The 22672-nt window shown below is 48.9% G+C and overlaps 1 protein-coding gene across 1 annotated transcript; it reads right to left on the bottom strand.

Annotated features, from left to right (window-relative positions):
* Positions 1 to 1448: 1448 nt before the first annotated feature.
* Positions 1449 to 5948, bottom strand: Isl2 (ISL LIM homeobox 2). Its single transcript, XM_027415123.2, has 6 exons — positions 5891 to 5948; positions 4909 to 5098; positions 4533 to 4795; positions 2891 to 3174; positions 2180 to 2347; positions 1449 to 1855 (listed from the first exon to the last, which is right to left on the bottom strand). Exons 1-6 carry the CDS (start codon positions 5946 to 5948, stop codon positions 1739 to 1741), a joined length of 1080 nt encoding a protein of 359 aa, XP_027270924.1. The 3' UTR covers positions 1449 to 1738.
* Positions 5949 to 22672: the final 16724 nt, after the last annotated feature.

The raw sequence follows: 22672 nt of genomic DNA, 5'->3' as shown, positions 1-22672 counted from the left end.
GCTGTTTCTACTCCTCTACCCTGGACTGTAGCTGCCCTTTGGGCACATTTGTTACCAGTCCCTACCTATAAGCTAGGATAGTAACTGTCCCCTAGCCCGTTAATGTACTACACTCAAAAAACAAAAACAAACAAACAACAACAAAAACTGGGAATGGAGGGATGCCTTATGGGGACAGAGAAACAGAAATGTCAGATTGTTGCAGGATTGGTGGGTTGGCTGGTAGATGGCAGCTTTCTGAACCAGACAAGGGAGGGCAGGAGGCTTGCTTTGGGAAAGAACTGTCCCAGACTGCCAAAGGGTTAAATATTTGTAGAGGGTAAAACCTGAGCCTGCCGGGATTTTTTTCCCAATGCTTGCCCGGGGGCCTGGTGGAGATTCAGTATCTCTTGGTTATTTCCTGCGATCACTAAAGCCAGTTTTCAAGAAAACAAGTCGCAGGGGTTTGAAATGTCACACCAAGTGACCTGGGCACGACATATCCAGGGGCCATCCCCCGCCCCCTCCATTTCGGGCCTGGAAAGAAAATAAACCAAGGACACGCCAGACTGGTTCTGGGTGGACTTATTTTCTCCTGCAGCCGCGATCCTAGCGGGGGCTTGTTGTGGCTCCTTCAGTGTATCGCTTGCAGGTGATGCCAAACGTAGATAAGGAGCCGCCCCGGCCTTCTCCGCTGTCTAGACGGGAGAATTAATAAATGCAGCGAGATTGATCACGTCGCGCATCCACTCTGGGGACAGTGCGGAGGACGCGCCAAAGAGCCCAGGAACGCAGGGTGGGCTTCGCTCCCCAAACCCATCACCCCACAACCGAGCACCAATCTCCAGGCGCCCTCGCCTCGGGCGCAGAGCATTCCCGCTTCCGGAAACGCCTCTCGGCTCACACTGCACCGGAACCTCCCCGCCCTGCCCCGCCGGCACCCAATGAGTGTCGGGCCCGCCCCGTCGGTGCCCAATCCCCGTCGGGCACACCCGTCCGGGCGCCGACTGCACCGCAGCACGAGGGTGGGCGGGGCGGGTGAAGCTGAAACTTCACTTGAGGCCCACTTGTGAAGTGGCGGTCGCCTGGCTCCCGGGAGCCAACAGCACACAGGAGCGGCATGGCATCGGGTTGTTTTTTATTAAGATCAAAATATTCGTCCCACTATTCGCCTCACAATAAATAACAATAACTTACGTTTGTTCGGCAAAGGCTCTCATTGTCCTCCGTCGACTGATAATTTAAAACATTTTTTTTAAAGACAGTCTGGTTTCTACTTTGTCCGGCAGTCATGCGCTTTGGGGGTTGTGTCTGTTCCTTGGGGTTGTCCCGTCTTCCTCGCCGCCAGGGCCAGTGCAAAGCCTCGGGTCAGAGCAGGCAGAGTCCGGAGCAGTTCCCACGAGGGAGGGCAGGGCCCTGTGGCCCACGCAGAGATGGGTTCCTGGGCGAGCGGGGCGCGGAGAAGCTGAGTGTCAGCTCCCCACGCGAGGGCGGAGCTAAGCCAGCAAGTCCCAAATTCTACTTGGGGAAAAAAAAGAAAGTCCTCGGAGCAGGAGTCTCCAGTCCGGGCGGGGCAGGCTGCCGCCTCCCGCTCTTCTGGCCGTCCTGTCGCGGTCTCCTGCCTCTGCCCCCTCGCTTTTAAATAACAACAATAATTACAAGGGCCGGAGAGTTTTCAGAGCTGGAATGGCCTGAGCATGGGTGAGTCTCATGCAGGGAGCATGCGAGGTCCGCGGGCTGGCAGCTATGGGGTCCCCGCTCACGTCTCCACGGGACTTGGCACCATACTGTTGGGGGTGTCCGGGAGCTGTGAGGACAGAGAGGTCACGTCGCTGCCGGAGGAGTTTCCTAGGGAGCCAGACTCGGAGAAGGAGACCTGGGAGGGCAGAGACACCGCGGTAGAACAAGTGAACACACGCCCGAGCGCGAGCGTGGCTCCTGAGTCACCTGCTCAGAGACCCGGTGTGTTCCTTGCAGACAAGCCACCGCCTGAGCAAACCCTGAGGAGAGGGAGCCAGGTCCCCATTTGGCACAGGGGAACTGGGGCCGGGTGAGAAACATCAAAACCAGGTTTAGTGTAGCAGCGAGGTTGCGGGCTCAGCAGGCTTTCCCCATTGCCAGGTTTGTCCCCCAAGCCCCTCGTCTCATGCAAAGTCCCCTCCACTGCACTCCCACTGGGCAGTTAGCGAAAGGGCCTCACCAGCTGTTGAAAGGCGGGTTGGTCCAGGTCACTCTGGAGTGCAAACTCGCTGAGCGCTTTCCAAGGCGGCTGATAAGTCTGCACCTCGACTGCACTGCCCTGCACCGCGTTCTCATGGCGGATGGGGCTGCCCGCCACCAGAGGCGTCCCAGTCAGTCCCTGGAGACTCTAAGGGGCAAGCAGACGGCACAAGGCATTAGAGTTATTAGGTCTTGACTTTTGTGCCACTTTTGAGCATGGAGCCCCAGGCTCTGGAGAGCGATTTGGGGTTTGCATTGATGTGAGGAGGCACACTGACTGCACACAACGCATCCCCATTCCGCAGTGAAGACACCCCAGGGCCCTCAAACCTGCCACCCGTTTCACTCTTGGGAGCCAAATACCAGGCCAGGGAAACGGAAGCTTCCCCAGCCAGGTATGGGGGTGAGGGGGAAGGAGAGACACCTTAGATCGAGCCCTGACAAAGAAAAACGACACTGGCAGTCCCAACCACACCACCTGGTCATCTCTGAGCCTAGGACCCCTCAACTCTGGGGGTCGCTGGCACAAGACACCACCACTAACCACCGTAACTTAAACCCCAAGGCCAGCCTTTCTCCCAAGATGTGGGTGCCACGCTATGTGGAGAGTCCAGTTCCGCCTAGGTCTCCCCAGAAAGAGGCCTCAGAGTGGCAGTCACCGCCCGCCTCCCTGCCACCGCTAGCATCTCACCGCCTTGTCGCTGTGCTGCTGCTGCTGTAGCTGCTTCATAAGAATGGACTTCTTCTTGTCCTTACAACGCTTGTTCTGGAACCACACGCGGATGACCCGTGGGCTTAAGCCAGTCATCTCCACTAGCTGCTCCTTCATGAGCGCGTCGGGCCGCGGGTTGGCGGCGTAGCATGTCCGCAGGGTGTGCAGTTGCTTCTCGTTGAGCACAGTCCGCACCCTGGTCGTCTTCTCCGCCTGCTTGTGCACGTGCGTGCGCAGCGAGGGCTGTCTTCCGGACCCGGCGTCTGCAGGGGCGAGAGAGGCAGGAGGTCGGATGGGCCGCTAGCCATTCTCCCCGAGATTTCGTTTCCCTTTTATTCCGTTCGTTTGGCTGTGGCTCATCTCCCTCTCCATCCATTCGCCTTACCCAAAGGGAGTGTGCTTTTTGTTCCATCCCTGCCTCCCAAGCCAGTTACCCCGCAGCGATCTCTAGAGTTCTGCTCTAAGCCGCTGCGGTACTAAGCAGACCTTAGGAAAACCCACTGCGCCCTCTGGAAGAAGGTGGGGTTTTGGAGGAAGAGATGGGAATCGCAGTGCGGGGAAAGCGAAGAGTAGGGGACCTGAGTCACAGCACAACTCCCAGATAAGAAACTCTTCTCCTAAGGGCCTGCTCCGACCCATCTCGCCGTTCAGAACACTCTGGAACATGGAAGATCCTTACTTGAGATAGCAAAGGCCTTCTGGGTACAGAATGGTTCCTTTCTGGCTGTCTACCCTGGAGCTTCGGCCCCGAGATTCTCCCCCTTGCTCTGGGTTCCCTCTGCCTAGTGGCCGGTGCTACTGACACCCACCTCGAACAGCCTGAAGACTACATTTTCACAACAAAGGGGAGCCCCTGGGCGATCTCCAGAGTGGGTTCGTTAACACCAACTCCACTGTTGTGTTCAACCTGGTCCACACACCCACTGGATATTAGCTGCACTGTTTACATTGATGTCCCCTCTAGGCATTTCTAGGTCGGGGTAAACATTAACAAATAGCCCACCCAGACCAATTTCCTCCTTCTACAATGTGGAAACGGAGAAACAGAGAGGGGCGGAGCCCTGGGGCCACACAGCACAGAGAGGCCAGGTCTGCAAAGGTCTGAGCCACAGACCTCCGGCTTCCTGGAGCTGGGGTCTCTGTGGACCTCCTCCACCTGCTTCTTTCTGGTCAAGAGTCTGAGCGACTCCTGGTTAGGACACCTAGCATCCTTACGAGGGTTTTAATCAGTTAACTCCCTGAACCTTTATGCTAGCTGGACCTCAAAACAAGAACACAGGCCCCTCTTTTGCAAGGCTGGCCTTCTTCCGTAGGCTCCGGGCCGCATACCTAATCTTTTCTCCCTGACGATAACCTGTTCATTAAAGGAATTCTAAACACAACCCAGACAGTTAACACCTAGGATTCTGGGGCTTCCTCCACTCTCGGGATCCTAGCATTGTGTCCTACACAGTCCGAGCCACGGAGAACACAACTCCAGAAGCTCTCACGCTAACGCACAGCTGGGTTCCCAGGGCTAGGGCCTCTCGCACTAGCTTCCCGTCGGAAGCTTGGCGGCCGGCTACACACTCGCACATCCCACAGACGCGGCGCGGCTACGCGGGCCGGGAGGGCGGCTTACCTGGCAGATGCAGGCCGCGGGCGCCGGGAAGCGGGCCGGGGCTACGCGGGCTGCCGGCCGCAGCGCGCTCCAGCAGGAGGCCGTGGTCGGCTCGGCAGAGCAGCTCGTGCTCCCGCAGCGAGAATTCGTCTCCCGGGAGCAGCTGGCGGCTGCACACGGAGCAGCGAAAGCACTCGATGTGGTACACGCTGTCCCGCGCCCGCATCACCAGGTCGCTGCTGCTGAAGCCCACCTGGCACTGGGCGCACTTGATGCCGAACAGCCTGCGGGCCCGGGAGCGGCGGGCGTCAGCGCGGACGGGGACCCGGACCCGGGACGCGCAGCCGTGCTCCCCATCCCACGGGGGCCGAACCCGGGGTCCCGCCAGCCAGCTCACCTGACGTAGTCCCGCTTGCAGTAGGTTTTCCCGTCTCTCACGAAGCACGTGCACGTCTCATCCAGGTACTGGCTGCACTCGGCGCACTTGAGGCAGGCGGCGTGCCACTCGAGGTCGGGCGACACCCGAAGGATAAACTGGTCGTGGATCTGACTCCCGCAGCCCACGCACATGGCCGTCCCGGGCTTCTCTGGCGGGGAAGGGCGCAGGGCCCGCGTCAGGCCTGGCTGCAGACCCCGGCCGGCCGGCCTCGGCCGCCGCAGCCCAACCCAACCCTCTCTCGCTCTCTCGCTCTCCCGCTCTTGCTCTTAGAAGTGCGACCACAAGGGAACGAAAAGCTTTCGAAAGGTCCAGAAAACAGGAAACGAAAACAACACAATCTCCGGACATTTCCGTTATCACGGTATTTGAACACGCGCGTCGCATCGGTTCAGATACAGACAGAAAACTAACGGGAGGCAGGCGACAGACAGCACAGTGACACCGGGGAGCCCCGGACGTCTCCGCGTCCACACTGTTAGCCAAGCCCGGATTTCCGCCCGCTCACAACGACTCCCTTCTATCCCAACATCGACACCGCAGCTTTCAGCGCGGTCCCGGCTCAGCTTCTTCGACAGATCCCAAACTCCGCAGATCAAGCGACTGAAATCTCTCTAGCTTCCAAAGACCGAAAGACAAGCAAACTGAAAAGGCACCCATTTCCCTAAACCAAACCTAATCGTCCTAACAGAAAAGATAAAGAATTCAGTCTGAGGTCAGTTCAGCCGGCTTGGGAAATAATGTCTAATTATAAAATAAAACAACGGGATTCCAAAGGATAAACACTGCTACAGGCGAAATGCATTGGTTTTTTTTTTCTTTATTCTCCCGAGTATTTTGTCAAATAGAAGCCACTTGTAGAATCCGCTAAACATTCTTCTGCATTGGAAATGTTGCATATTAAACACGCATACACACCCACCACACACACGGAAAGACTTACTCTTGGAATGATCCCCCATAGCACCCAGAAAAGGATAGTGAAAAATAATATCCACCATGCAGAGAGAGATGTACGCAAAGCGTGCGGCCGGGGGCAGAAGGACCAGGGTCGCGCGCCCAGCCTCTGCTCTTAGCTAACTAACTCCTGCCCCGCGGAGTTGAAGGGGCGATTCCGCACCGGTCCGCACGCAGCATGACGTCAGCACGCACTCGCCCGGGGCCCGAGCTGGAGGCGGGACCTGTAGCGTCACCCAGCTCCCCCACCGCCGCGGGGAATGCGGGGGAGGTGGTGGGGACCCGGAGGGTGGGCTCGGGTAGAGACGGAGGCGCCGGGAGATTGGCTGCGAGGAAGTGGGCAAGCTCTGATTGGCTGGGAGTGAACAATGGAGCGCAGCCCCCTCCCCGAAACCCTCCAGGGTCGACTCTGCGGCCCCGGGTCCCGCAATCCCTGGGAAGCCGCATCTCCACCCCGCGGGCTCTGCCGCAGCGCCGCGCTTCCTGTGGACTTGCGGGGCGGTTGGCCCAGTCGCTGTCTGGCAGGGTGATGGGTACCTGGGCATAGAAGGGAGTCCTCATCCCTTAAAAGTGCTTTTCGTTTATAATTTTTAAACTAAGAGTTTCTCCTGGGGACGACACAACTAAGGGAGAAAAGGGGATCCGTTGGGTCGCGACCATCACTGGTCCAGCGGGCCACCTTTCTCCCTGCGCGCCTGAGCCTTTCTTTGTTCGGCGGCGTCCAGGTTAGAGAGAACGGATAGGAAATGACCACCTGGGTTTGGATAAACTCTATTCGGACTTTCCCACCCGCGCCGCCCGTAGAAAACTCGATGTTGCAGGTGGGTAAAGCCGGAAGGAATCCAGAGGCTCTAGCCAAGGTCCTGCTTCCACCCTTGCGGCGGCTCTTTCTCCTCCCTCATCTCTTTCTCGACTTTTTGGTTAAGTTGACGCCGACTCCCACCCCCTCCTTTCTCCACTCCGCTACTTGGCTCCTTCTAAGAACACTGTTGTGGATGTGTTACACTTCCAGAATAAACGATTTTCACGAACTTTAATTTTGGATTTCACAAACCAATTACAATGCAAATAATCAGAAACAAATGTGGGGCGAGGGGTAATTTGCCGTCTACCCGATGGCTTTTTAATCCTTAGGAAATCTGCAACTTCTAAAGAGTCGGGGCTTTTTTTTTTCCTTCACATAAATCGCGTGAGTTTTGTTTGAAAGGGTTGAAAGACAAATCGATGAGTTATAAATCGATGGTCTGTAAGTTCTCCACCCTCACCCCCCCCCCATTTTAAAAGGACACCAATAACTTGATCCCTGTCTAGGTGGGGAACGGGTGGGCTCCTGGGATATCGAGTCTCCACCCAAACCTATATCCAGACTCGGCTCTCCGCAGGCCTCTGGGCCTGAGAGCGAATTCGGGCGTGGCGGTGCAACTGCTAATAGCCTTAGGCTGTTGGACTGGGAAACGGGTGCAGCCATCAGCACAGGGAGAGGCCCTGGATGCACAAAAATCGCTCCGGAAACAGTCCTCTGGCACCTCGCTCCACAGCCGGGTTCCTGGGGCTTTTGACCCCCCCCACCTCCACCTATGGTACTCTCACTGGACCCAGTGTTTCAAACCCCTGACAACAGGCCGACCCCTCCCCCACCTCTCTTACTAGCGCCCCAGCAGCTCACAGTCTCCGAGCTAAATTTGCTAGTAAGCCACAAATCACAAGGGAAGTAAGGAGCCCTGAATCTTTGCACTGGCCTCTGAGCTGAGCCCTGTGTGGCTTCGGGTATTTGACTCTCTTTCCCTCACTTTTCCTCATCTGTAAAATGGGATGGATGTACTTAGAACATCTTTGCTTTGAAAAAATTAAACTCGTTTCAGGAAAAGCCTTAAAATAATACCTGATGCATAGTAGTTGCTCAGTGTGTAGTAACTATGGTAACCGTAATGGCTCTATCTGTGTTGGAAGTCTATAGAACCAAGCATGCCTTTCCTAGAAAGGTGACTGTGTGGGCTTTGCTGGAAGGGGTGTCTAAGCACATCTCTGCCTATTGCACAATCATTTGTTTGTGAATTCGATGTGTGTTTGCTTTGTGTGCCTTCCCTGTGGATGGGAGGGCAATCCTGCCCTAGGTGTGGACTTTGTTTATTGGTGATGTCTGTGAGTGGGCTCTGCACTATTCCTGCTGTGTGGGAAACTCCAGGTGCACCAGGACATTGTCCTCTCACCCTCCACCCCAAGACAGTCCTGTGTCATGCCTGGCTCCCATTACCCCTCAGATCCCACAAACCTGAGTACTAGCTGTCAGAAGGGAAGCAGATCTCAGCAGGATTCCTGCCTATAGAAACTCTCCCTTCCTAGTAAGAAACCCAGTCTCTGGAGACTATACTAAGAGAACTTCATTTCTCTGAAAAGCTGTTTTCCAGATCCCTCAGTGTGGGTCTCCTGGGTCACAGGAGTCCAGTGCTGGCATGAAAAACACATGGGTGTCTTTTGTCCTGCCTGCTTCCCTGCCCCTTGACAACACCCAAGTTCCCCTTCCAGAGGAATAGAGTCATCTTCTCTCCACATCCCTGGCTGTGGTACCCAAGAGACCTTTCTCCTCCTTTCTTGTCCTTGTTGGGAGCAGTGTTGAGAGCCCTAGCACCAGCTTTGACAGGGGAAGATGTAAGGACTACAGGGGAAGTCCCTGAATTCGTCCCTATTCTATCATTGATACTTAACAGGGCTCACAGTGGGCCAAGCTGCAGAGGTCCCGGAGAAAGCAGGTGGCTCCACTCTATGGTGACAACAGCCCCACTTGTGAAAACAAGCTTTGCCTGAAAGAATGAGCAGCAGGTCCTCAGCCTGTGGCCAGGGCTTGGGAGTGACCTACATAGGCCAGAGGATGGAAAACAAATTGGCTTTTATTTGTTTTGTTGTTTGTTTGTTTTTTGCTTAGTCAATCTTTCCATCCTTTCTACTCTCCCTGTTTCTTTCCTGCTGGAATCAGGAGGCAGAGCACAATTTGGGAGACTCTCCTGGGCCTTTGTTTGACCAGGAGCCATCATGCTCCCCATGACTGACAGGCCTGAGGCAGCATACACAGATCCCAGCTCAGGGACACTGAGAGCCTGTGCCAGCCTGCACTTGCACAGTTATGCAAACACACAGCTTCCTTTCCACATCGCCTTACCCCTTCCTGTTCTTACCCCTTCCTTTTCCATAGATTCACAGATGTAAAAAGAAATTCTGGCCATGGCAAAACCATCATCATGGCCAATATATAAGAGTCTCAGGATCGTGTATTTCAACACGTCTCACAGAAACTCTACGAATGAGTTACTGTGGTACAGTTATCCCTACATCACAGCTGAAAGACAATGGTGTGAAAAGGCTAAGTAATTCGTACCAGATTATGAGATCAACAGAGAAGCAGTATTTGAACCAGGCTCTTGGTGTCCAGTGTCTGCTTGTAGATCCTGTGATGCTTATTACCCCCAGTCACTCACAGAGGAAGCTGCTGGTAGTGGAAGGAGCCTGGATCCACATTCTGGATATATTTCTGTCACTATACCAAAATAGTTGACAACAAAAAAGTTAAAGAAAGGTTTATAACTGATAATTCAGTGTTTTCTGTCCCTGCTTAGCCCCATTGCTCTGAGGCTGTGGTTAGGCAGAGTGTCATGGCAGAGGGGACAAGTTGCTTACTTCGTGGCAGGATCCCGGAGGAAGGGGCAGACCCAGGACAAGATGCCTTTCATAGACACCTGGAGTGGCCTATGTCATTCATCCAGGCCCACTTCCTAATAGCCCACCAACTATAATGTTATCAATGGATTTACCTATTGCTTAGGTCAAAGAGCCCCAGGATCCAGCACCTACCTCAGTTCCACCAGCAAGATCAGAACCTTCAATGCATGAGCTCTGAGAAATTTTAAATCTACACTTAATAGTGTTAAAAATGAAGCGAAGGTTTGTAAACAACAGCGCTGGAGCTGAAAGCCAGGTTGCCTAACCCAGGCCAGGGAGTACCTGCCTGAGGATGCCATTCTGCCCTGGTCCAGGTCTAAGACCACCAAACACCTCTCAGGCAGCTACACAGGGACACCAGGCTTCTCCTCTTGCTCCTGCCCCACCACTCCAAATCCATTTTCACAGACATTTCTTTTTCTCCAAACACTGTTGGAGGTGTCAGCATTCCTGACTTTACTACCATAGGCATCTGGAGGTGGAGACTGGGGCACCATGCCTCAGTAAAACAACTAAGACCTGGGGAAAAGAAGCAACTTGACAAATCACAATGAGGCATTGGCCCCCTGATACTGATAGCCTCCTCCTTCTACTATGCCTGTCTTTCCTGCCCCTGTGAACAGAGAGGTGCCTATTGGCTAGCCTGTGTCCCCTTAATGTTTCCTGAGCACGGGCTGTAGAATGGACCCTGGGTAAGACCCTATTTAAAGCCCCCAGACACCTCCTAAACAGGGTTAGACACATAGTTTGCAGATCCTACTAAAATGAGATTGCTGGGCTTCCTGCTCAAATATCACTAAGAATCTCAAGACCCTGATGACAGAGTGTAAAGCTCTTGCAACCGTGCAGGCTGAGGTCCCACAAAGCCAGCTCAGCCTTGCAGCACCGGGGCAGGTTCTATTATCATCTTTAAGCAGCTCAAAATCAATAACCATAAGCCAATACAATTAGAGAGAGAGAGAGAGAGAGGACTGAGACTCAAGCCCACTTCAGGCCATGAGATGAGTCATGAACTTGTGGTCTGTCCAGATGGAAATGTTATTGTATTGTTTGTTACTTTGTTTATAGTGGACAGACATGGGATAAAACCCTTCCATATTTAAACAAACAAGCAATCCCACAGTCTATAGCACTCTTGTCTTTGGGACAGTCACTGTGAGAGGATGGAGGTGAGAAGTGGCTAACAAAATCACCACTGGGTCACTGTAGAAGATAGATGAACTCTTTTGTTAAACACACACACACACACACACACACACACACACACACACACACACACACACACACACATGAGAACATCTGATTCACTCTAAATCACACCCTCAAAGGCAGCTGGAGGAATACAGAGAGAGCTGGAAACCAATCTTCCTGCTGGATCTTGGAAACACAAGCCAGCAGTAAGAAGGAACTATGGCGGCTGAGTTAGGGAAAAGCTGTAGTTCCTACTTTTTCCAGAAGGGGGAAATAGGCTAGCTCAGCATGGCCTGGGGGGCGTGGGGGGGGGGTGTTCCTCGCAACTTGATCCAAGGCACAAGGCGGGCTTGGAGCTAGGTACTTGTCTCTTTAGTTAGTTTTGTTTTCTGAGACGGGTCTCATGTGCCACAGGCTAGCCTCAAACTCACTAGTGTGTATAATCCACACAAGGCTCATGATTCCCCACACCCCTGCCTCCTAAGCACTGGAAATGCAGTCACGTATCTATAACCAGACCCCAGGTTGGATGTCCACTTAGCAACACTGCTATATTCAATTAGAGGAATGATCAGCATAAGCATTAATGATACCTTTTAGATTTTTATTTACACAGGATAATAGAATAATTGTATTTCTTTTATTTTTATTTATGTGTCTATATGGGTGTGTGTCACATGAGTGCAGGAAACCATGCAGCCAGAAGAGGATGTCCAATCCCCTGGAGCTGGAATTTCAGGCGGTTGTGAGATGCTGCATGTGGGTGCTAGAAACCAAACTCGGGTCCTCTGGAAGAACAGCAAGCTCCCCCCCCCCATCTATTATCATCTTTATCCATTCCTCCCCCATCTCATTCTCCCCTCCCAGTCACTCTCCCCCACACTCCCTCCCACCCTCTAACTCCCTCCTCTTCCATCTCCATCCAGGAAATGGCAGGTCTCCTATGAGTATCAATAAAACATGGCATATCAAGTTGCAGTAAGACTAAGCATCTCCCCCTGTAGTAAGGCTGGGTAAGGGGACCCAGTATGAGGAGTAGGGTCCCAAAAGCCAGTAAAAAAGTCAGAGACAGCCTCTGTTAGGAGTCCTAAGAGGACCAAACTACACAACTGTAACATATGCAGACTGCCTAGGTCATTCCCATGCAGGCTCCCTGGTTGTCAGTTCAGTCTCTGTGAGCCCCTATGAGCCCAGGTTAGTTGATTGTGTGAACCATCCCATGGTGTCCTTGACCCCTCTGGCTCCTACACTCCTTTTTCCTCTTCCTCTTCGGGATTCATGAACTCCACCTAATGTTTGGATGTGGGTCTCTGCGTCTGCCTCAATCAATTGCTGCATGACACCTCTCTAAAGACAACTGGGCCAGGTACCAATCTGGTCACTGTAGCTAGTTTAGGCTACTTATCCACTATTGCTAGGAGTCTAAGCTGGGATCCTCCCCACAGATTCCTGGGAGATTCCCCTGCACCAGGCTTCTGCCCAACCCAGAAATACTCCCCAGGAGTCCCCCTCAGCACTGTCCCCCTCCATGCAACCTGACCACTCATGTTCCCATCCCCATCTGCCCTCAGTCCACTCGGAAGTCTCTTCTGTTTCCCCTTCCCTGGGAGATCTGGGTGTCTCCCCTCGAACCCTCCTTGTTACCTATTCTCTCTGGGTCTGTGGACTGTGGCATAGAAAGCTTTTATTTTACAGCTAATATCCACTTATGAGTGAGTACATGCCATGTCTGTCTCGTTCTGGGTTACCTCACTCAGAATGATTTTTTTTTTCTAGTTCCATCCATTTGCCCTCAAATTTCCTCGTGACCTTGTTTTTAACAGCTGAGTGATGCTCCGTTGTATAAATGTACCACATTTTCTTTATCCATTCCTCAGTAGAAGGGCATGTAGGTTGTTTTCAGGTTCTGGCTATTACAAATAAAGCTGCTATGAACATAGTTTAGCAAGTGTCCTTGTGGTGTGATGGAGCATCCTTAGGTATATGTTCAAGAGCCGTATAACTGAGTCTTGTGGTAGGTTGATTCCTGGTTTTCTGAGGAACCACCACATTGGCTTCCAAATAGCTGCACAAGTTGTGCGAGCATTCTTAGCAGTTGAGCTATCTCTCCACCTCATAACAAAATATTGTACCAAGGTCTGACAGTCTCCAGGATGTGCTGGGTTTAAAATTTGCAGACTTGAGGGCCTGTGCTTGTGGGCACTTGCATTTGTTTATGACAAATGGAAGACTGTCTCAAACACAAGACTCTCCCTTCATCATTCCTAAAGCCTTTTAATGGCTTTTAGAAATATCTTTTATTCTTTCCAACACATATTTACAAGAAACTAAATATGTAACTTTTTTTTTCTCCCGACAAGAATCAGAGATTCTTGCCCGATTTTGCCTATTTATCACCGTGCATCAAAACAGGAAATACAACAGCACCCGATAATGGGCTCTAGCTAAGGCCCGTGGAGCAGAGTCATTGCTCTAGGGAATCTGTCATCGCAAAACATCTGGAAATTTGAGTTGCCGGCAGGTTTCCAAATTAGGTAATACAAGAGATAACAGAATCTGGCTTGTCACCTCTCCTCTGAGGAGACTGTCCAAGGTTTACTCATGGACAGATTGTGATTAGTGATTAGTGAGATTGGGATGGGCATTAGCCCACTGCAGGGGGGAATCCAGTCAGGCTCTCATCTGCTAGGAATGTCTCATTGGTTTGGAGGCAACAGATTCTACCCCGTATCACTGTGCTGAGTTCTATTTTGATCATCTTGAATTATGGACACTGTGTGTTATTTATAGCTTCCTTAGACATGCTTTATGTTTGAGAACAAAATCATAATGCTCCCACTGTTGAAGCCTCATTCTGCGGAACTGGGCATCACCACTTGCAGAGAGAAGAGATTTATCACTGGCAGGCTCATCATCACCTACAGCATCAGGCGAGCATCAAGACAGTGCAGTAGACCCAGGGCCAGGAGGCTGGCTAATGCTTGAAGGGTGGTCCTGCCCCTCATGGGACTTCAGCTGAGGTGGGGGAGGTGAAACCAGACAGCAGGGTGGCCACAGAGTAAGTCCTGCTCTTTGCCAGAGGTGGCATTTGAGTTTGCTTACAGGAGAGAAAGCTGCAAGCATGTGAGTGAGAAGAGTGGCAGGGACAGGAGGTGGGGTTCCCTTCCAAGCAACCTCTGTGAGCTGGGCACAGCTGGGACTACACACGCCACATACATCTAGGCTTCTTTGGGGTGGGGGGTGGTTAGAAAGAAATCCCAGCTAAGAATAGTACAAGGAGGAAATGATTTGGCTCAAGCAGGAGCAAATCTTATGTAGCCCCGAGAGTTGGGTGATCTGGTCTCAACCTTGTCAGCAACAGTTTTTTTTTTTTTTTTCTCTGCTCTGTTGTCCACAGACCTGGCTCCATGCTAATAATGTTCTTATTTGGGTCTCGAAATGGCTGTCAAAAGAGTAGGACCAGATAGACGCCTCCTTGTCTGTAACCAGCGGGAAAAGACACCTTGTTTTCAGAGCTCAGAAAACCTCTTTTCTGTTTCACCAGCCCAAATTGAAATAGATTTGCCCATTTCTGAAGCAGTCACTAGCAAGGAGCTCAGGATTGATTCCCTTGTGAGCCTAGACTCAGCAGCACAGGTACAAAAGTGGATGCTAATAAAGGTTTATGAACAAGCTCTCTTAGGGAAAACAAAAAGTTTGCCTGTTAGTCTGTATTTTACAACAAAACGTGTTCTTTCTTTCCTGACACACAGGCAGTGTTGAAGCTTGTTACTTTTAGTTGTAGTGTTGGGGACTGGAACCCAGGGCCTCCTCCATCCCAAGCAAGCTTCCCTTAGCTGAGCCTCAGCCCTAGCTAGGCCTTGTTGCTTTTCGTCAAAATGACAACTCACGGTGGCATAAGTAAGTAAAAATAAGTATCTCTCCTAGCAATAAAGAAGAATAAAAATATTCTAGAGTTTCGTATATTCTAAATGAAAATACCAAAAGTCTTGTCATTAATTCAACAAAAGATGTCTTAGGTCAAAATGAAGAAAGCTGTCTTAGCCAGGGTCATAGGAAAGAAAGCTAACGTGTAAGGGTGTCAAAGCATGTTCTGGTATGAGTTATAGGAGATCGTTTCTCCCCTAATTAATCAGGAGATGTATAAATCTATAAAAACAAACCAGCATGGTACAAATATAATTAAATTGCCAGTGGAGTTTGACAAAATAATTCTGAAGACAAAGTGAAGGTGAAAGGTCTCAGGAGAGGGAAGCAAGTTTATAAGTTTATCAAAGAAAAATGTGATTTTTTTTTCATTTACTAGATGCTCATATGTATGGTAAAATCCTAATAGTGGAAACAGTCGACAGATTAAAGCAGACCTGGGAAACTGAATGGATAGACAGGAAAAGCTAAATCACCAACGTGTGTGGAGGAAACCTCACAAGGCTGCCCAGAGGGAGAAGCGCTCTTCTTCAGGGTTGAGCCCCAGATGTTTCATCCAATCCTAAGTGGTCAGTGCAAAAGCTGTGCACATATGGACCCTGACGTGTGTATTGATTCATACAAATGTGTGTATACACAAGGAACAATAATAACTATGACGTCAAGATGGGGAACATAGGAGGAGTAGGGGGGAGAGAGTATGGGATGGGAACCATGTAGATACAGTGCCCGTGTATGAAATTCTCACAAAATAAGTCATGTTCTTTTAAAAGGCAAAATTGGACTTTTTACTTGATAATTAATAAATGGAAAGGAAATGGCTATGTGATAGATGACCCTTACATGCTGAAGACTGTACCAGGCCCCCTGCATGGAATTCTGCACTGTCACTGAGCTTCATTGTTGATACATCTGAAGACAGATTTCTTTGTACACCATTTGCCAAAATCTTCTTCACATGAATTCAAGATTCAAAAGAATGATACAAACATAAGGTACTACACAAGCATATGTGTGCCTCTCCTGTAACCTGTAGTGAGCCTGGCCCTCCAAACGGCATCATCAAGAAGATTCTGGGGCCGGGTGATGGTGGCACAGCACTCAGGAGGCAGGGGCAGGTGGATCTCAGAGAGAGAGAGAGAGAGAGAGAGAGAGAGAGAGAGAGAGAAGAGAGAGAGAGAGCTCTAGCACAGTTAGATAAACCCTGTCTTGAAAAACAAACAACAATAACAAAAAGACTCTGGGTGGGGAGACACATAGATTGCAGCTATTCATTGTTTATAACAGACAGGGGTGGGTATCCTGACAGAAATCTCAATAATACACAAAGAATTCAACTATCAGTAAGAAGATGATGGACAACAAGAACAGCCTTGAAGGAAGAAAACCTCTGATCAGTCGGGGGGGGGGGACAAGAGAGGTGTGTGTGTATGCATGAGACAGAGAGAGAGAGAGAGGGGAGAGAGAGAGAGAGAGAGAGAGAGAGAGAGAGAGAGAGAGAGAGAGAGAGAAAGTGGAACATAGTGAATGTGCACAGGTGGTGCTCTTAGTGGCTGCAGCTGAGGACATATCCTGTCAGGACCCCAAGGACAGGCCAGTACAGATGCCTGACCACTAACAGACAGAACTCATGTTCTTGCAGCTTTATTTTATGATAGTCAGCTTGTATCTTCAATGCCAGAGAGACAAAGTCAGAGATAGAGACAGACAGACAGACAGATAGCAGACAGACAGACAGACAGACAGAGACAGATACTGTCTTTCTAGCTTTGAGCCACCTTCTAGAATAACTCGTCTGTTTATGTATGTAGGTAATCGCCCTTTCGATGAACAAAAACTCAACTGATTAGGGATCCCAATAACTTCTGAAAAATCCTTTCTTTTTCTTTAGACTCTATTCATTAAGGGGAAGTCACAATTATGTAAGGGTATTGTACAAATGTCTCCTAGATAGCTTTATTTGTCATATGGACACCTCCTACAATCATTTTGAGAGAGCCTCAACTGAAGGATTGCCCAATCAGATTGGCCTGTGGCTGTGTTGGTGAGAGAATGCCTTAAGGATTGGAGTGGGAGATCCCAGCCCACAGTGGGAGGCACCCTAGGGCAAGAAGATCTGCACCAAATAAGAGCAAGAGCCAAAGAACTGGCCAGTAGTCAACATCCTCTATGGATCCTGCCTCCAGTTTCCTGCCTTGAGTTCCTGCCCTGACTTCCAGAAATGATGGATTGTGACCCAGCAGTATATGGTAAAAGTTGCTTTTGGTCTTGGTGTTTATCACAGAGAGCATGCAAGAATACAAAGGATGGCTCACTGGGTTTAGGGTATGTGTGCCATATTAGAAGTCAAAAAAGCAAGAGGCGTTAGCTATATGACTTGCCCAGTTTTTTATTTTGTCTTATTTGTTTGTTTGTTTTTTGTCTCTTACACTAACAAAGATTTGAAAAAACAAAATCCTGAAAATTCTGTGTAGGCAAGGAGTGGGGACTTGGTTCTCTGTCGTCTGTAGAGGGCATGGCAGGCAGTAAGCATTCTGAAGACATTTAGCCAAATTTATCTAAGAATTCAAATTCTAATCTCTGACTTAGCAATCCTTCTGCTAGAAACTGTACCAAGGAAATACAGGTAGTTAAACATTTAACCATGTGCTCCCACTAAAACTTTATAATACCAACAACTGGAAAGTGAAGATGAACAAAAGCAGGAGACTGGCTGAATGAACTGTGGTTAGTGTGCACAGTGGAAGGGCTGTCTCAGGGCTTTGGAGTCAGGGTTCAAGCATTGAGTACCGCTGGCGGAGGTCCAGGCTCTCTTACTCAGCAGCTCTGTGAAAGGATGTTTCTTAACCACCTGTGCCTCGAGGACAAGAAAACACAATAGTACACACTCCTGGGTTTCCTCTGAGGGTTAAACATCTCATCTGTGTGGATGACTGGGCCATGTCAGTGTGAACAGTTGTGAGGAAGAGGAGGAGGAGGAGGAGGAGGAGGAGGAGGAGGAGGAGGAGGAATGCTGGTTGATGTTTTCTTTTAGCTTGATGTTTTCTTTTAGCTTGACACAAACCTAGAGGGAAGAGGCGATCTTAATTGAGAAAATGCCTCCCTAAGATTGGCCTGTAAGCAACCTGTAGGACACGTTCCTGATCAATGACTGATGTGAGGTGGGCCCAGCTCACCTGGGCGGTGGTGCCCTGGACAGGTGGTCCTGGATGGTATGAGAAAGAAAACTGAGCAAGCTATGAGGAAGCAGCATTCTACTATGATCTCTGCTTTAGTGTCTGTTTCCAGGTTCCTGCCTTGAGAGCCTGCCCTGTATTCCCCAAGTGATGGAGTGTGACCTGAGACTTCTGAGCTGAAATAAGCCCTTTTCTCCCCAAGTTTCTTTGGTGCGTGCGTGTGTGTGTGCGCGCGCACACACACACACACACACACACACACACACACACACACAGAATAAACACAAAGTCAGAGAAGAATATTTTACAGTAACTACTGACCCTAGCAGAGATAGTAAAATATGTCCCCTTTTTTTGAGATAGAGTCTCACTAAGCAGTCCTGGATAGCCTGGAACTTTCTATGTAGCTCAGGCTGACCTGAAACTTGCTATTTAGCCCAGGCTGGGACATTTTGTGTTTTATTACAGAAACAGAAACCTAAGACACAGGTGCAAAGAGACATCATGAGGTTAGCAAACAGTTTGCCTAAAGATTTTGTTAAATAAGTCAGTTGTCGTGTGACAGGTTAAATGAGGAACTGGAGAGATGACTCAGCTGTTAAGAGCACTGGCTGCCCTTTCACAGAACCCAGTTCAATTCTCAGCACCCACACAGTAGCTCACAACCATCTGTACCTCTAGTACTAGGGGAATCCAGTGCCCTCTTCTGGCCTCCATGGGCACTACATACACATGGTTCATAAACATACATGCTGGTTAAAACTCATACACATAAAATAAAGATTTTGAGAGGTGGAGATATGGGGGATTTGCAAGTTTTTAAAGTACAAGTTGTCCTATAATGCATATGACTTTAGGGTGAAGGCACCCTAAATGCTATTTCTTTCTCTGGTGCTACAGAAGGAACCCAGACCTTCATACATGCTTGGCAAGTGCTGGGACACTGAGGTACACCTCCAGTACTGAGTCTTTTCAAAGATAACAAAGGTGAGGCCTGAAATGGAAGGCTGAAGAACAATGTGGGACTGCACTGATCCGTACAGTGTTTCCCAGACTCTGGAATTTAAGAGCAAAGAAGGCAAGCCAAGAACAGCATCACCAATGGAGACAGCCTTGTCCTGTTTGTGATGTCAAGAGATATTAATGATGGGGGATGTCCTTCTTTATATAGGTTTCTCTTATTGGTTGATGAATAAAACACTGTTTGTCCAATAGCCAGTAGAGGCAAGAAGATAGGTGGGGCTAGGAGACAAGGAGAAGGCTGGGAGAGAGGTGCCATGTAGCCTCAAAAGGAGTAATAGGTCCGGGAATTCTCTGGTAAGCCAAGACCTCGTGAAAATACATAGAGTTATAGAAATGGGTTAATAATCAAGACAGAGATAGCCAATAAGAAGCCCTAGTCATCTGCCAACAGTTTAATAATTAATATAAGTCTTTGTGTGTTTATTTGATGCAAGGTGGCTGCAGGACCAGGCCAAGAAAGAAAAACTCTAGCAACACATTGAACAGTCAGAAACAGCCAGATTTGGTGACACACACCTTTAATCCTAGCATTCAGAAGGTAGGGACAGGGGAATCTCTATGAGTTCCAGGCCAGCCTGGTCTATACAGCAAGATCCAGGCTTGCCAGGGTTATATAGTAAGACCTGTCTCAAAACAAGTAATAATAACAACTCCCTGTGTTTGGTGGTACATACATCTCATAAGCATTTTGGAGGTTGAGATAAAAGAATCCTTCATCCCAGGTGGGCTTGAACTATGTACTGACACTCTGTCTAAAAGCAAAACTAACATTTATGATGATGTTGCAGGTTAACCTTGGCAATGTATACATTGCCTCTTTTTGCTTTTGTTGAACAGTCAGTACGATAAAATTTGTTTTGAGTGTTTTGACTTTGAAGCACTTTAGATAAGATTGTGTTTGTACTTGTATAGAGTGAAAGAACTGTGTTGAATAAATCTAAGATTAGAATGCAAATTGAAAAATAAAAACAAAACTAACAGAGCTAAGGAGCTGGCTCATAAGATCAAGTGCTTGTTGCACAAGCATGCAGACTCCATCCTCAGAGCCCACATGAAAAGACAGGCTCCATGGTGTACCCTGGCACCTCGGTGCTTGGAATTGAGTGAGGCAGAGATAAGGGAATCCCTGGGTCTCCCTAATCAGCCAGTTTATCTGAAACAATAGCTCAGTGAGGTTTGGTCTCAAAGAACACAGTGGAGAGCAATTAGGGAAGACATCCAATGTCAACCTCTGGCCTCCATATGTAGCTGTACATACAGTGCACACACATAAAACATACACAAAACTAGCTGAATTGATGAATGAATATCATCTGCCATTTCATGATTACATACAAGAAACATGTTAACACCAGTGAAGAAAAGCCTACTTCCAGAATATTATTTTTCACTATCTCTTGGCCTGCAAAATGATAAACCCTCAAGACTCTGGGCTGGCCTTGGGGACCATTCTGGTAGGGACTGGGAGTGTGAAGGTTGCTCAAAGCAATTTGTACTCAGGAACAAGGGTGGGATCAGGAATGAGCAATGTAGAGGAATGATGGGGGAGGTCCTTCTGTGTATATGATTATCTTATTGGTTGATAAATAAAGTACTGTTGGTCAATAAGAAAACAAGATAGGTGGGGCTAGGACTCAAGGAGGATTCTGGGAAAGATAGGAGAAAGGGCAGCATCACCATGTGAGCCCAGGAAGACAGGACACTTCCGCTAGCATCTGATAAGTCTTATAAAATATATAGATTTATGATAATTAAGATTGAGCTAGCAGATGAGAAATCCTAATCATTGGCCAAGCAGCATTTGTACCTAATCTCTCTGTGTTACTTGGGACCTTAATGTGGCAGCGGGCAGAACATGGGGGGCCTGGGGGAAAGACTTATTGTTACAGAGGAAGACCCCCTCTTCTTCAGTATTCCTAGGTATTAGCTTATAAGGCTTGTGCTGTAAGATATTAATTGGAGATGAATACCCCAAAGTCAATAGTTCTCTGCATTTTGACCAGTTGTGGCTAGGTTGGTTGGCTAGGTTTACAGTATCAGGCATGAATTCCCTCATACTGAGCAGGCCTTGAGTCCAATTAGGCTGTTGGTTACCCCAAGATGTAAGTACCACTATTGCACCTTTAGGGATATCCTGCCTTTCTGATCATTGCTGTGGTTCATAGGCATTACATTGATTTTATGTAATTGATTTTTCTTTCCTGTCAGCTTGCATAGCTCCTTCAGGTACTTCGAGAACGAGTCCTTAGGAAGGAGACTTCCACGTCAGATCCAAATGATTCCTCCAAGTCCTGTAGCCAAAATGTGTGGAGTCTTCAGCAGTAGGGTCTTCTTTTTTTTTTCTGGAGAGCAACCAGAATATAGCAATAGCTTATATTGTTTGGGAGTCTCCTGGACTCCCTGACTAAAAGTAAGGTGGAGTTTGAGGCCAACACCTGACATCTGCTTCTACATGAACATGGTCACATTTATTCAGGCACATATACAATGATACAACTCTCTGTCTCTCTCTCTCTCTCTCTCTCTCTCTCTCTCTCTCTCTCTCTCTCTCTCTCTCTCATTGGTGTATCACTAGACTCAAACAAAACCTAAAAGACAGGTTTTGAAAAATAAGCCACAGCACACTTGTACAGTCTTGGTACTACCTAGCATGTCTTTTTCTAACAATTATTATGTCTGCCATCAATTCCGCTGGGATCATTACTGGAAATTTTCAGCTTCTAAAGTAAAAATTGCAGTCCTCTGACTTGTAATTACCACATGGCAGGAGAGGGTAGATTCACTACTTTGTCAAGCACTTGGATCACAGTAATACTTTAATTACCAAGGATGCCTTTTAAGGGAGTCTCTTCTCTCTTTCTCATGGGGAGAAAATGTCTATTTCTGGAACATTCCCTGTAGCTCTCTAGAACATAAGCTCTTGAGTGCAAGTGCTGTGTCTGTATTCCTAAGCCTAGATAAGGGTTGTAGTGGTTAGCTTTAATTGTCAAGTTGACACAGTCTAGCATAACCTGGGAAGAGAGTCTAAGTGCGGGATTGTCTACATCAGGTTAGCCTGTGGGCATGTTTGTAGGTGACTGTCTTGATTACATTAATTGCCATGAGAAGACTCATCCACTGTGGGTGGCATCATTCCTTATGCATGGGGTTTTGAACTGTATGAGAGTAAAGAAAGGGAGCTAAGAATAAGTATATATGCATTAATTCCTTCCTTGCTCTTGCCTGTGGATGTAATATGACTGGCTACTTTAAATATTTGCTACCTCAACTTCCCAGCAGTGATGGACTTTAACCTGGAATCAGGAGCTAAAAGTAAGTCCTTTCTTCCCTGAGTTGCTTTTGTAATGGTGTTTTATCACAGCAGCAGTAAAGGCAACTACGACAAGGTTCTAAACACACAGTGAATGCTCAATATGTGGCTGTTAATGGCATCTGGGTGTCCTGAGTACTTTACACACTGGGGGGTCGCCATTTCCAAGATGGTTCCCAGGGATCCTGGTCTCCCGCTGTCTTTAGCTTCGGTAGTCTCTCCCTAGACTGTTCCAGTGTTGATTAAAATCACTAGTAGAATTCAGCAATTATGATGGCATAAAATACTGAGTTTAGGTTAGAAAAGACTGGGGTGGGGCAGAAAACACCATGTGATAAGGAAGTTAAGCTTCCAGCCAACTGCAGTGCAGTGAGTTTGAAGCAGTTCTCCAATCCCGTTTGAGCTTCAGAGACTGCATCCCTGGTCA

The sequence above is a fragment of the Cricetulus griseus genome, chromosome 4, assembly GCF_003668045.3.
Source record: "Cricetulus griseus strain 17A/GY chromosome 4, alternate assembly CriGri-PICRH-1.0, whole genome shotgun sequence".
NCBI classification, from domain to species: Eukaryota; Metazoa; Chordata; class Mammalia; order Rodentia; family Cricetidae; genus Cricetulus; species Cricetulus griseus.
The sequence above is the reverse complement of the archived record's forward strand: the minus strand, read 5'-3'. Positions and strand labels throughout refer to the sequence as shown.